The sequence below is a fragment of the Tachyglossus aculeatus genome, chromosome 19 (assembly GCF_015852505.1).
Source record: "Tachyglossus aculeatus isolate mTacAcu1 chromosome 19, mTacAcu1.pri, whole genome shotgun sequence".
NCBI lineage: Eukaryota > Metazoa > Chordata > Mammalia > Monotremata > Tachyglossidae > Tachyglossus > Tachyglossus aculeatus.
Window position 1 is genome coordinate 35,843,534 of NC_052084.1, and position 15,736 is coordinate 35,859,269.

The 15,736-nt window shown below is 41.4% G+C and overlaps 1 protein-coding gene across 3 annotated transcripts in view; it reads left to right on the top strand.

The window, feature by feature from the left end:
- FUT9 (fucosyltransferase 9) overlaps window positions 1–12,300 on the top strand; it is an 87,447-nt gene extending 75,147 nt beyond the window's left edge. For all 3 annotated transcript variants that reach the window (XM_038761135.1, XM_038761138.1, XM_038761136.1), the window contains 2 exons: window positions 6,072–6,176; window positions 7,687–12,300. In XM_038761135.1, the coding sequence (XP_038617063.1) occupies window positions 6,125–6,176; window positions 7,687–8,771 (1,137 nt within the window). In that variant the 5' untranslated portion in view covers window positions 6,072–6,124 and the 3' untranslated portion in view covers window positions 8,772–12,300. The remainder of the gene's footprint in view (window positions 1–6,071; window positions 6,177–7,686) is intronic.
- Window positions 12,301–15,736: the final 3,436 nt, after the last annotated feature.

A 15,736-nucleotide genomic window follows, 5' to 3' on the forward strand; every position in this document is an offset into this window, starting at 1 on the left:
ATTTTAGAAAAACATTTGACACGGTTCCACATCAGAGATTAGCCGGTAAGGTAAAGAATAACTGAACAGAGATAAAGGGGCCTAGAGAGAAAATTAGCTTCAGAGGAAGCAACAAAGGAGAGACTGAACAAAGATTGCTCTGATGGAAAAGGGGCATCAGTTAGAGAGCCAAGATGATTGTGAAGGACTTGGGTTTACTAGGGACTTTTTCTTCCCAAGAGCAGAGCCAGCAAAGGAACATGGAAGCCCTGGGAAAAACTCCAGGAACCCAAACCAGACTTGAGGAATTGGGAGAAAAAAACTAACTCCATCATCATCATCAATCGTATTTATTGAGCGCTTACTATGTGCAGAGCACTGTACTAAGCGCTTGGGAAGTACAAATTGGCAACATATAGAGACAGTCCCTACCCAACAGTGGGCTTACAGTCTAAAAGGGGGAGACAGAGAACAAAACCAAACATACTAACAAAATAAAATAAATAGAATAGATATGTACAAGTAAAATAAATAGAGTAATAAATACGTACAAACATATATACATATATACATGTGCTGTGGGGAAGGGAAGGAGGTAAGATGGAGGGGATGGAGGGGGGACGAGGGGGAGAGGAAGGAAGGGGCTCTCCATCAAGTGGTAAAGATTGTTAGTGTGCCTAGTTGTTTTCACTTTGACTCCAAACTTCACTATTAAATCAATCAATCATATTTATCGAGAGCTTGCTGTGTGCAGGGCACTCTAAGCACTTGGGAGATTACAAAATAACAGAGATAGTAGATATGTTCCCTGCCCAAAATGAGCTTACAGTCTAAAAGGGAAGATAGGCATTAATATAAATAATTGATTGCTATGTACAGAAGCACTGTGGGGCTGAGGGAGGCATCTCCTAAAAAGCTAGACTTCTCATAAAAATCCAGAGGAATGAGTTTTCCAAATTAGGGGAGTTTGGGCCAATCAAACCTTCATCTTACATGTCCACAACCCCAGACTTACGAAATGTTTCATTTCACAGGACAAAAAAGTGCTAAATAAATTGATAGTGTTGGGTAAAGGTGAGCAAGCCACAAAGGGACCCAAGAACTTCATCATTCAATCAATACTTGTACTGAGTGCTCATTTTGTTCAGACCAATGCATTAAGTGCTTGGGAGAGTGCAGTAGAGATAGTGGATGTGATCCCCCCACCTCAAGAGCTTACAATCTAGAGGGGGAGACCAACCTTAAAGTAAGTTGCAGGTAGGGGAAAATAACAGAGTAGAAAGATAGGTACACAGGGGCAGGGGAGGAGGGGTGAGTAACCAAATGCTTAAGTTTTGTGGAAGTGCTGAAGTGGCAATAGGTGGGGAAGAGGGTAGGAAGATGAGAGATTCATCAGGAAGATGTAATTTCCTCCTGGAGAAAATGTGATTTCAAAAAAGCAATGAATATGTGGAAAATAGTGGTTTGCCAGATGTGGCGGGGGAGATAGTTCCAGGCAGGAGGGAGGGTAGAACCAAGAGGTCAGTGGTGAAAGAGATGAGAACAAGGCACAGTGAATAAGTTGGCCTAAGAGGAGCAAAACCTGTGAGCTGGGGTAATAGTGGGAGATAAGAAAAAGTAGGGTGGGAGAAAGCTGATTGATGCCTTAAAACTGATGGTCAGGAGTGTCATTCTCATCAGTGACTCCATGGGACCTGGTCAGTCCAACAATCGATCAAATTTTTGAATTCATTCATTCATTCATTCAATCGTATTTATTGAGAGCTTACTGTGTGCAGAGCACTGTACTAAGCGCTTGGGAAGTACAAGTACAAGTTGAATGGTTACTGTGGGCAGAGAACTGTGCCCAGTGTTTGGAAGAGTACAATACAATACAGAGTGGGTAGACATGCTCCCTGTCCACAAGGAATTTATAATCTATTTGTCCACTTGACAATTACTGTTGTAGACACTTGGGATGATGGGATGTAGGGGGGCAGGGGAGATCTCTTCATAGGTAAGTTAAGGCCAGAGTAGGGCAAGGCTGACATCCTTAGAAGAATGCCATCGAAAGACAAGGATTACAAATGTGCCAGCCAACAGCTATATCTGAGTCCTCTGTATGGTGCAGCTGAATGGACTTCCTCCATGGGAGTGAGTGTCATTGAATGACTATACACAGAGACCCTTAATCTTGAACCTTTCCCCAATAAAGTGAGCCTGGCATCCCAATATAAGTCTACTCTGGCACCAAGGGAATTGTGGAATGGCATAGCTAGACTGTAAGGTCGTTGTGGACAGGGAATGTATCTGTTTATTGTTGTACTGAAATCTCCCAAGAGCTCAGTTCAAGTGCTGTGCACACAGTAAGCACTTAATAAATGTGACTGAGTGAATGAATCAGCCAAAACCCCATGATGCACTGGCCCCTAACCCAGGTGAGGTTATCTCAGATTAACCTAATTAAGTATCCCTGCCATTAATGAAACCCTCACCTCCTCTGGAACAAGGGTCAGGCAATACCAGAGAATTGGACCTGGGGCATCCTAGCTAAAATCCGAGAATCACCAGATCTAAAACTGATTAATCTGGATCAATTAAAACCCCTTTTCCATGGTAATAAAGAGAGTAAAGGGGCTTGTAGGCATTCATTTTTTTTCCCCTTTTAATAAGAGAGTCCGGGACTGGGGTGTGGACTCAATCAGAAAGGAAATTCAGGAAAATTACTTTGTATAATGGAAGCGACAAAAAAAAATAGCGTGAATTAGCAGGAACCTAATTGGGGCAAGAAATAAAATACAATCAGGGGTTGACAAGAGATTCAGTCTCATAAAGCAGAGTTCTGGTTAGAGGAGGAGGGTGAACTGACCCTTCCTGGAAGATCCTTCACTGATCTACAATCTATCCCTGGGCACAGTCCAGAGAGGGGAATCAATCAGTCAACAGTATTTATTGACCACTTGCTAGGTGCAGAGCACTGTACTAAGCACTTGAGAGAGTACAGTATAACTATATGACAGGCACATTCCCTGCCCACAATGACCTTACAGTCTAGAGGGGGGAAGATAGAGAAGTGAGAGGAAGAGAGACACACATAATTGTAGCTACTACTGTGGATAGGGAAGCAGCTTGGCACAATGAATAGAGCACAGGCCTTGGAGTCAGAAAGTCATGGGTTCTAATCCCTGCTCTGCCACTTGTATGCTGCATGGCCTTGGGCAAATCACTTCACTTCTCTGTGCCTCAGTTACCTCATCCGTAAAAGGGGAATTAAGACTGTGAGCCCTACACAGGTTCAACCTGATTTGCTAGTATCCTCCCCCGTGCTTAGTACAGTGCGTGGCACATAACAAGCGCTTAACAAATGCCACTATTATTATTACTGTGTGAGCTGGGGAATGGCAAAAAGAGTCCAGAGAAGTGTGGCCAGCGGAGGAGGCAGGGGAGGTATTACTAATACTAGTAGGTATGGTAGTAGTAGTAGTAATAATAATAATAATGGCATTTATTAAGCTCTTACTGTGTGCAAAGCACTGTTCTAAGCGCTGGGGAGGTTACAAGATGATCAGATTGTCCCACGGGGGGCTCACAGTCATAATCCCCATATTACAGATGAGGGAACTGAGGCACAGAGAAGTGAAGTGACTTGCCCAAAGTCACACAGCTGACAATTGGCAGAGCCGGGATTTGAACCCATGACCTCTGACTCCAAAGCCCGGGCTCTTTCCACTGAGCCATGCTGCTTCTCTAAAAAAAACAAAAAACGCTTACTACGTGCAAAGCACTGTTCTAAGTGCTGGAGAGGTTACAAGGTGATCAGGTTGTCCCACGGGGGACTCACAGTCTTCATCCCCATTTTACAGATGAGGTCACTGAGGCCCAGAGAAGTGAAGTCACTTGCCCAAAGTCACACAGCTGACAACTGGCGGAGTTGGGATTTGAACCCATGACCTCTGACTCCAAAGCCCGGGCTCTTTCTACTGAGCCATGCTGCTTCTCTTGTATAGTAGGAATAATACAAGTAGTAATAGTAATACTGTAGCAGTAGTGGTAGTAGCATTTATTGAGTGCCCACTTGGTGGAGTGAACCCAACTCTGCCGCTTGTCTGCTGTGTGGCCTTGGGCAAGTCTCTTCACTTCTCTGTGTCTCCTTCCCTTCCCCACACCACCTGTATATATGTATATATGTTTGTACATATTTTTTACTCTATTTATTTATTTATTTTATTTGTACATATCTATTCTATTTATTTAATTTTGTTAGTATGTTTGGTTTTGTTCTCTGTCTCCCCCTTTTAGACTGTGAGCCCACTGTTGGGTAGGGACTATCTCTATATGTTGCCAATTTGTACTTCCCAAGCGCTTAGTACAGTGCTCTGCACATAGTAAGCGCTCAATAAATACGATTGATGATGATGATGATGATGTGTCTCTGTTATCTCATCTGTAAAATGGGAATTGAAACTGTGAGTCCCACATGGAACAGGGACTGTGTCCAACCCGATTTGCTTGTATCCACCCCAGAGCTTAGTACAGTGCCTGCCACATAAAAAGCACTTAACAAATGCAATAATAATAATAGGTACTAGGGAAGTACACAATTAAATTGACACATTCCCTGTCCATAAGGCACTTAATTTCTAAAATGGGTGATTAACATAAAAATGTTTATTGAATAAGCATCCTTTTTGCTTATTAATGTAGTCAACCTGGTCCTCCCCATTGTACTATAAGCTCTCGGAAGCAGGCAATGTATCTGTGTTTTTTCTTTATGTTACTCAGCACACAGTAAGTACTCAGTTAATACTGATGCTGATGGCACTATCTTATCTAAAAAAATCTTTCAAAACTAGTTTCTCTTTCAGTACTTTCAGTTCACTTCTAAAGTTATTTCAGTAAAACCTCATTATTCAAAATACAAAGGAATAGAAAAAAAAAAGCAGCCTGAAGTAGCAGAGTTCAGATTCTCTGATTATTTTATTAAGCATAGATTAGGGGAGCTTTTCAACTGGGGAACCAAATTTGAATTTTCTTTTTATTCGAATCAACGTATCTGGGCTTAATGAAGTTTTACAGAAATGCCAAACAGAAGATAAATTGTTACATCATGATCTGAGAGGAAATTATAACAAAAGGAATTTCTTCCAGGTAAATTGGGCCTTACAAAATGAAGTTGTGAAGGACACCATTAAGAAAACACCTCATTCTCATGTACTAGACACTAGTTATGTGTGTGTGTGTCTGTATTTGTCTGTCTCTGTCTCTGCTTCTGCCTGCCTCATCTCTCCCTACTTCTCTCTGCCTCCTTCTCTCTCTCTCTCTCGCACTCTCTCCCCAGAGATTTGGGCTGTAGCAATTGTGCAAAATGGTGAAAATGTGCCCCTTTACCATTTTAGAAAGAGTAAGTTGTGATTGTGTGGTCGTGGGTTTGAATCCCAGCTCCGCCACTTGTCAGCTGTGTAACTTTGGGCAAGTCACTTAACTTCTCTGTGCCTGAGTTACCTCATCTGTAAAATGGGGATTAAGATTGTGACCCCCATGTGGGACAACCTGATAACCTCACTTAGAACAGTTCTTGGCATTTAGTAAATGCTTAATGAATACCATCATTATTATTATTATTATTTTCAACAATGATTACGTATTGAGGAATTGAGTTAAGCACATTTCCCTTCACAGAAATTAATCCTGTAATACCACTGGTGAAGAGCACACTTTGGAGGTTTAAAAGAAAGGTAGTATATAGGTTCTTATCTATTTTGTACTAAACTCAGGGATCAGCCTTTGCTGTATAAGAATGTTTGGGTTATTGTTGGCTTTAAAGTGATAAATTTGTGAGAGTACGAAGTCTCCACTTTCAGGTTGACTTTGAGGTTGTTTTGCTCTATCTGTAAATTAGTTCAGTGTCTGTCTCCCCTCCTAAACTGCAAACTCTTTGTCGACTAACAGATAATGTCTACTAACTCATCGAATATCTAGCATTGTATTCTGTGAACTGCAGCTCTCAATAAATGCTGATTGATGGATAGATTTTGCGCTCTTCGTCCTCTAAATTGCTGAGCTGTGACAAACGAGACAGTGATTTAATCTCCACTTTATATTTTGAAAAACAGGATCATGGCCTGACCGCTATCTCTTACCTGCTGCAATGGGTCGACCTGCCTGAATGTTTCCCACGATGCCCTTGCGTGATGTTCATGGAGTCAATCCTGTAACACGTAAGTAGAACCTTCATTCCTCACACTTCTCTCTTCTCAGACCTTCAGCAAGCCGTGATGTGATAGGATCACCTTCTAAGCTTTTAGTGGATGTAAAATATCAATACACCTGAGTCTTGGAGCTGGGAAAGGACAATTACTATTAACATCTCTCTGGTAGAGAATTATTCGACAAGAGGGACAGCAGGCATTGTCTCAAATAACTCAATTAGGTGCTTTGTGACCCAGAGGATGGAGAAGTATTAATCAAAGCTCTGATTAGGGGCTCCAATCCTTTGGACACATTTCTGTGCCTTAGACAGACAGTAGCAGATTTTGCAGATTTCCTGGCACTGAACCGGCTGGAATTTCATTCCCAAAGTCTGCACGTTTAGTCTCTACTGCTCTTGGCCTGGCTTTAATGTTATGAATTTTTTAGTGGTATTTGCTCAGCACTTACTATATGTCAAGCACTGTTCTAGCCACTGGAGTAGGCCCAAGTTAATCAGGCCAGATTCAGTTCCTGTCCTGCATGGAGCTCACAGTCTAAGAAGAAAGATGAACAGGTATTGTACTTCCCAAGCACTTAGTACAGTGCTCTGCACATAGTAAGTGCTCAATAAATACGATTGAATGAATGTATGAGAGGTATTGAATCCTGATTTGGCAGTTAAGGAAACTAAGGCACAAAGAAGTTAAGTGACTTGTCCAAGGTCTCACAACAGGCAAGTGGCAGAACTGGAATGTTCTAATCAATCCATAAAACAATAATATGCAGAACAATGCACTAAAAGTCCTCTAAGGAGAGCAGCATGGGCCTGGGAATCAAAAGACCTGGGTTCTAATCCCCTCTTCATCACCTGTCTGCTGTGTGACCTTGGGGAAGTTGCTTCACTTCTCTGTGCCTCAGTTACTTCCTCTGTAAAATGGAGATTAAAACTATGAGCCTCATGTGGGACAGGGACTGTGTCCAGCCTGATTTGCTTGTATCCACCCCAACGCTTATACAGTGCCTGGCAGATAGTAAGCACTTAACAAATACTACAATTTTTAATTATCATTATTAACCCTACTGCATATGGTGGAACAGAATGGACCCTTAGGTGTTCCTCAAGGGCAGGGACCTTGTCTTTTATTTCCATTATTCTGAAAGACACCACTAATTGTGAGAGTTGCATGGGTGGGTGGGTGGGTGGGTGGGTGTGCGTGCATGTGTGTGCACGCGTATGTGTGAAAAAAGCCAATGTGAGACACTTAGTCTGGACTTCTCTGTGTGCATACACACACACTCTACCCAGTGATGCTCTGTCAACACAGAGGTTTTAACAAGTTGTTAACACAGAGATACTAATTAACATATTGTTAACGAGGAATAAATTATGTGCTTGCCTCGGTGATAAAACTGGTCCCCGCCAGGGTGGGGAATGTAGGCTTGAGGGGCTGCTTCTTTTAAAGATCGACCAAGCCTGTTGAGAACCATTTCGAAACCTGGCCTCCTCAATGCATCTTTCCGTTGCTCTCTGTTTTGCAGAAAAAATTATGACCTCGCCGTCCAAGGGGATTCTCCGCCCATTTTTAATCACCTGCATTGTCCTGGGCTGTTTCATGGCATTTCTGCTCATCTACATCAAACCGACCAGCAGCTGGATCTTCGGCCCCATGGAATCGGCCAGCTCTGTCTTGAAAATGAAGAACTTCTTCTCCAAGGTGGACTGCCTCAACGAAACGACCATACTGATCTGGGTGTGGCCATTCGGCCAGACTTTCGATCTGACGTCCTGCCAGGCCATGTTCAACATCCAGGGCTGCCACCTGACCACGGACCGTTCGCTGTACAATAAATCCCACGCCGTCCTGATCCACCACCGTGACATCAGCTGGGACCTGGCCAACTTACCTCAGCAGGCCAGGCCGCCATTCCAGAAGTGGATCTGGATGAACTTGGAATCTCCAACTCACACGCCCCAGAAGAGTGGGATCGAACGCCTCTTCAACCTGACGCTGACCTACCGACGAGACTCCGACATTCAAGTGCCTTATGGCTTCATGACAGTTGGCACCAGCCCCTTTGTCTTCGAAGTTCCGAGCAAAGAGAAGCTCGTGTGCTGGGTGGTGAGTAATTGGAACCCAGAGCATGCTAGAGTCAAATATTACAACGAGCTAAGCAAAAACATTGAGATCCACACCTACGGGCAAGCTTTTGGAGAGTACGTGAATGACAAAAGCTTGATTCCCACCATATCGACTTGCAAATTCTACCTTTCCTTCGAGAACTCGATCCATAAAGACTACATCACCGAAAAGCTCTACAATGCTTTCCTGGCTGGGTCAGTGCCCGTGGTGCTGGGTCCTTCCAGAGAAAACTATGAGAATTATATCCCGGCAGATTCTTTCATCCACGTGGAAGATTACAACTCTCCCGGAGAACTGGCCAAGTATCTCAAGGAGCTTGACAAAAATGATAAACTGTATCTTAGTTACTTTAACTGGCGGAAGGACTTCACAGTCAACCTCCCACGATTCTGGGAGTCCCACGCCTGCTTCGCGTGTGACCATGTGAAAAGACACCAAGAATACAAGTCCGTGGGCAACCTAGAGAAATGGTTTTGGAACTAAACGGCCCTGCCTCTTGCACAATTTACAGAAGGTTTTGACAGAATCAATGTCCCAAGCTGGGATAAGAGAGGGAAGCAATCTTCTGTGTTTTATGCCACAGTTCATCCAACTCATCCTCTCGGGGAGACCTTATTTATATTTTGTCCGAGATGTTAAGTGTTCAACAGCAGCGATCATCGGCACTCAGTTTAAATTATGCTGTAGATAGCTATGTGCACTGAAAAAAAATAATTTATTGTTTACTCTCATTTTTAGGCAACCATTTTTTCATGTTTTGGAATAGCCTGTCTGTCTCTGAATCCTAAACTGGTGATGTGATGGTTGTGTTTCTTCACTGACTGGCTGTTTGGTCGGCTGTAAAGATGAAGACCCAGAGCTTAAAATATAATGAAGGGTTTTAATTGGGTTCTTTCCTCTTCTATTCATAATTGGCATTGAAGCGATGAAGAAGAAAATGCCACGGCTGAATTCTAGCCTCTCGACGCTCAAGCTGAATAGAGTGCAGACTTGTCGAGAATTGTTCTTATTTTACCTATTTTAAATGACTGTGAAAACAGAATTATTAAATGTAGAGAACAGGAAGACAATGGAGCAAAACAGAGGGGTAGGGTTCTGTGGAAAAAGCTATTAGTCTTTCCATTTGTTTCCATTAAGATAACGTATAAGATCATTAACAATGCCACTGCTGGATCAGAACAGTGGTCCAACTAGTCAAGTCTTCAACAGAGGCACAACAAATGCTTGGAAGAACAATATAATAGATTGCCCTACCTGATATCCACCCTATTGGCTAGGGCTCTGACACCGAACAACCGGGAAGCGTATAACATGATTCTCCTCATTTTCAGATCAAATAAAAGTATTGGGCAACATCTGTTTCACCCACAATTTTTTTTGTAATCTGAATTGTTATACATATGACATTTGAACCAGATATAAGCCAGAATTCACCCTGAAAAGTTATTTTTTCTAAAGCATTGTTCTTACAAAAGGAAGTAGTAAAGAAAAAGCAGCATCTGTCCTAATTCTGGATGCTACTTGAACTATAATGAATTGACTAGGAATACATTCAAAGCACTATTTTCTATGGTTGCAAATATCCAATTGTCATTATGATTTTGAATATGTGCATGAAAATAGGTGCCCGATTTATAGATTTCAGGATGGACCTAGCCATCTGAAGTAAATTCCCTTCCAGGAACCATTCATATTGTATTTGTAGCTCTTAAGTACTTTTCCAAACCAGAATGAACATCTCAGGATTTTGGCCAAGTGGGGAAGTAAGATGTTTACCAGAAGAGAGATGTCTGTGTTTGTCAAGTGACATGTATCATAGTGTGTGGAAGGGAGCGAGGGAGAGAGAGAGATACGTAGACGAGGGTGCTCACATGCGAATGGATTAAATTGTATGAACACTATCTACTCATAGATTTATGTGCTTATTATGAGGACTTAGATAACTAGTTCCTAACAGGCAAGACAGCAGATTTTCTCATGCGAGGTGACTAATGTATCCCTCTTACAAAACACGACAGTTGAATTTTCTAGTTGGAAATTTTGTACTGTCTTTCTCTTTTTAACTCCAACACCCTGCCATCATGAGATGATGTGGAAAGATCAACCCAGTCATTTACTTCTGATCTGAAACTTGTTGTGATCCAGGGATCGCTCTTGGATTCTTCCTTTTTAAAATCTTCTAGGAGGAAATATTTAGATTGGAGATGAAAGGATTCACGCAATCCCTGAAAGGGGCCTTGACCACTTTTTAAAGATTTTATTCTTTATATAAAAGAAAGCAATTGGAGTTCAATATTCCTCAAATGCATCTAAACTGAATGTTAATGTTAGTGGTTTTGCCATGATATGCTGCATGACTTTGGGACTCAGTTGTGAGGACACACAAGATAAACTATGTGAAAATTATTTGAGCTCTTCAGAAAACCCTGGCCATATTAGTAGTTTTTCTGGTTAACAGTGTTAGAAGCTTTGCTCTAACATAAAAAAATGCCACCAATGCATAATAAAGGATATGATTTTTAAACTTTTTAAATTCAGGTTCAGATTACAGTAATTTTAGTAATACATAACATGCAATGACATTCCTCTGATGCTATTTCTCCAGGTAAAAAATGTGTTGATTTGGGGGCATTATCTTGCTTACCAGTCTGAAAACCATGTTAAAGGCAGCATATGGATTCAGATATAAGGATGAAATGAGAAATATAGACTTATGGTCTCAATGTACTGAAGTATGAAACTTGTAGCTTATGTGATCTACTGCTTGTTCATTTCATATCTATTCTAAGGCCTTAAACCATGGAGATTATTCCCTGAAACTTCCAAATCCACCCACACTAAACTCTGCCAGAGAAAGCTAGCCAATATGATGAGTATAAACTTGACAGACTGAAGGCAAATCTTCCCCTAAGAAAGGCTAAATGGAAGAATGATAAAGTCAAAAAAATCCTGTATTTAGAATAAAAAATAAAGCTAAGCCAGGAATGTTTTATTACCTTTCATGAAGGTACTCAAGAGAAACTGAAAAAAATACAACCGTATTTCAAAGGGTAAATAAGTGAATGGAAAGTTTCAAGATTTCTGCTAGGAAGTACATTCCATCTTGTCTCCTGTCTTCTCCTCCATTTTGAGGAATTGGAAGATGCTCCAAAAAGATGCATGGGAAGCCCTATGGTTTATCCTAATAGGAGGAACAATTTTAAATAATTGTTTTTCCAACAAAAATCATGTCTGTTCTCCCTCAGGAGTCTTTCTCAGATGATAATGGTTGAGAGGCATTGTATATATCATGTTGTAAGGGACACCCTTTAAACGAAAATATCTCAGCAAGAGGAGACAAGTAGCTATTCTAACTTTGACCTGCTGTTAAGTATAAAAATATCCAGTGTTCAACAAAGTAATGCGGTGTCAGAAAAACTGTAGAATGGATTACCTACATGCTCATAGCTGATCCAGGGAAATTGAGTTGAAGGAACAAACATTTTGCACGGTCACATACCCCGTAACCATAAAATAGAAAACTGTACACAGTCTTTTTAGAGTCAGTTCGCATTCTGTTGCAGGTGAATTAAAAGATGGCAGTCTGGAATCATGGGATTTAGTGAATTCAAATCAGCTCCCTGCCATGGAAATTGATGTGATTGCTATTAGATTATTTTGGGGTCCTTTAGAAATAATAATTATTATGGTATTTATTATGTGTCAAACTCTGTGCTAAGTGCTGGGGTGGATACAAAGTTGTCAGATCACAATCATCTTTGCAGCCTAGAATCTAACTGGAGGTGGATATTAGTGGGTGCTTCCACACTAACAGTGTTCTGCACACAGTAAACGCTCAATAAATACCACTGACCTATTGTCAGAGGTGTGAGATACTGGGAGGAGCCATTAAGGGCAACTGCTCACTCGCTCCCACTAGGACTCAATGTTCCATCCTCCTTAATCAATGGTAATTAATGAGTTCTTCCTATGTGCAGAGCACTGTACTAAGCACTTGAGAGAGACCAACAGAATTAGCAGACATGTTCCCTGCCCATAACGAGCTTACGGGGAATGTATGTGTTATATTATGTATATGTTATATTGTTATACTGTACCCTCCCAAGCACTTAGTACAGTGCTGTGCATATAGTAAGTGCAATAGATAAGACTAACTGAACTTACAGTCTAGTATAGTTCTTAAAACCCAAGATGGAAAGGCGACTGATTGGGCCCTAGTAGGATAGAAATAGGAAACTAGAAGTTATAACGGACCTCAAAGTGAAAATGAAAAAGGACTGACCATCAGCATATCATAATAATTCTGATATTTGTTAATCGCTAACTATGTGACGACCACTGGTGTAGATACAAAATAATGAGGTTAGACACAGTCCCACATGAGGCTCCCAGAATCTAAGTAGGAGGGAGGACAGGCATTTAATCCCCATTTTACAGATGAGGAAACAGACTCAGAAAAGCTAAGTGACTCACCCAAGGAAACACAGCAGGACTAGTTGCAGAGCTGGGATTACACCAAGGTCCTCTGACTCCCAGACTCATGATTTTTTTCCAGTAAATCATCCTGCTTCTCTCTTTTCTACTAAAGGTCTCGGATAAAATAATAGAGGTAAAAGTTAGTTGCCTTCTAGGAGCTTACAGTCTCTTCAGCTTTCCTATAGACTGACCTATTGCTTACAAGACAGTCTTCCAACCGGCATCACAGAAACAAACGATCTCGGTAGTCAGACTTGAAGACTGCCACTGCAAAAAGATTCTCCAGTTCCCACACCAGATTCAGCAAGGTTTGCTGGAGGGCTTCTGAGTGCCAAGCACCCCTGGTTTCTCCACAGGACGGGACTGTGTTGTTTTTGCTGATATAATACAATTGAAGAGTCATTACCTGGGGTTGACCAGCAGACCGAAGCCGAGGCACTGTTAAAATTTCTGAACTAGGATTGCTCCTAAACAGGACGGCCGAAGTAAAAAGTGTATGGATGATGTGAAGGAGAATGAGGAGGAGACCTAATCTTTCACAGACAGGAAAGGTTTCCCAAGAATGTCTGCTAATAACATTGTATTCCACTTTGGCTAATGAGGATCAATAGTCCATTAAGGCAATGAGAATAAAGGCCGGACAAATTTACAAACCAGAACTGCTCATTAAGGCAAATAGGGCCCTACACTGTGACACCGCACATTGCTGATGTGGGGTTTGACCTCATTAGTCATCTTGAATCCCGTAGATACGACAATCGGAGGGGCAGGTCTTCAATTAAGAGGGCATGTCCAAATTTACTATCATGTAATTGGGAGAGGATACCAAATGATAGGTAATAATATGTAAGAGGGATTGAGGATCGACCTTTAGAAGATGGTGATGATTTCCCCTTTAGGCCAAATGAGGGCCTCATTTTGCAGAGCCATCAATCCAGTGCCTTCCTAAGCACAAAATGCACTCCGATTTTGAAATTCAGCAACTAAAAGTTTACTGAAATAAAAAAATCTGAAAAATGATTTCTGATCAATCGTGTCGAAGTAAGCAGGAAACACTATCAGTTTTTAATCACTCTGCACAGTGACACTACACATCATAGGCTTAGTTCACTGTGCCATATGTGGTGAGAGTTCAGCAAATACTATTGATTGATTGATTGATTCTTACATGGTAGACCCTCCAAATACACTAATTCACTGAACTGAGTCATTGCTTAAGTCTAATGTCAGATCAAATCTATGGATAATGAAAGGTTTTTCAAGGGTCAAGTGAAAAGTGTCTCGGTAAGAGGTATTAAGAAGTAGCTGCTTAAGGAAAGGGTGGAGCGATATTCCAGTCCTAATAATGGTATTTACTAAGTACCTACTGAGTACAATGTCCTGCCCTAAGATCTTGGAAAAGATACAACTGAATGAGAAAACACACTCCCTAACCACAGAGAGTTTACATTCTAATGGGGAAGGCAGACATAAAATTTTATAAAAGAAGCTGAATAAGTATTGGGCCAGTGTGTTTGTATTAATTTCTGAGGTGTGGAAACATTACGAAAAGCCCTTCTAAAGTCACCTACATGGATTGAAATAGGAGTTGGGTCCAGATGGGAGCCCTCTTTTATTTACTTATTCTTTCAATGGCACTTACTGAATGCCAATCACTGTACTAAATGCTAGAAAGAGATCAGTGGAAGCATGACACACCCATCCTGCCCTTAAGGAGTTTACAATCTAAGGAGGAATTTAGCATCTATCTAATGGGAAGTTTACTCTAAGTTTTCCATGACAAGTTGGGCATCCTATCAAAATCAAAAGCCATCTTTGGGGGAGAAAGGCAGGCTAAACTGGGTTGTACCTGACTATGTTTTCCATCCAGGCAAAGGAAGTTGGAAATCTGAAGGCTTCAGCGTTCCCTGTCAGATCTCAGTGACAGATTTCACTTTGCAAAATCTGCTTCTGAGTTCTAGCCCACTGCATCGGGCACATGAGAGCTGGCAAAATCGATGGGACTCCGTCGTTATCGCCAATGTCAGAGTGACCTAGAAAATTAAATGAACCATCCAGTATTGATGAATGAGTCCACCTCTTTGGATTGTTTGCTGTTCTGTTCTGATGCTTTGGAAATTCCTGTATTCTGATGAGAAATAGAAAGGCTGAAGATTACCTCCTTCCCTGTGACATTAAGATTGGAAAGAAACAACAACTGTACTCGCTTGTTTGCTTGGATTTATCCAGGACTTTTCACATCACCTTCCCCCGCCTCCCACGCTCCCACTAATGGGCAAATTCACTGTGGTTTTTCCCCATCCCCAGAGGGTGAATGGGGAAGGGAAAGATACAACCCAAATCTGCCCATTTCTATTCTTGCTGGTGTCCTGTTGGAAGCTCTAGAGAAGAAAAAGGTTGGCTGTCCCAGCTGAAGGAGTTGGAATTTTCTGGGGAATTATTTCCCACAAGGAACTGAGGACACTTGATGGTTTAAAGCTCACATTCAGCCCACGGGTCAAGGCCACCCCATCTGCACAACCAGTATGCTGCTTACTTTCCAGTCTGTGGGTGAGAAAGGTGACTGCCAATCCAAAAAGCATTTCTGTTGACATCTGCAGGAAGATGTATTCATGCACTATAATTTTGCACTCTCTGGGGTTAAAAAAAAATCTCCAATATTGACATGCCAAATGTACAGTTTGGAAATTAATATTTTTTCTGATTTAATGTGTCATGACATTGTGATGTTAGTTGTATAATGGTGTAAACTGTGATTGTAATGTAATACCAGGTCATAGCACTTTCAGGGACATTTCAAGCACCTTGTTAAGATATCTTGGTTTTTATAGATAAAATCCATATTCATTAATCAGAAATCACTTTTCTACTTCTTTTCATGCAAAGTATTTTTCCACCATATGACTGTTTTACGTAGCTGTCACTTTTCCTTTCGGGTACCTATGGTAGAAGCGGATTCATATTATAAAGTG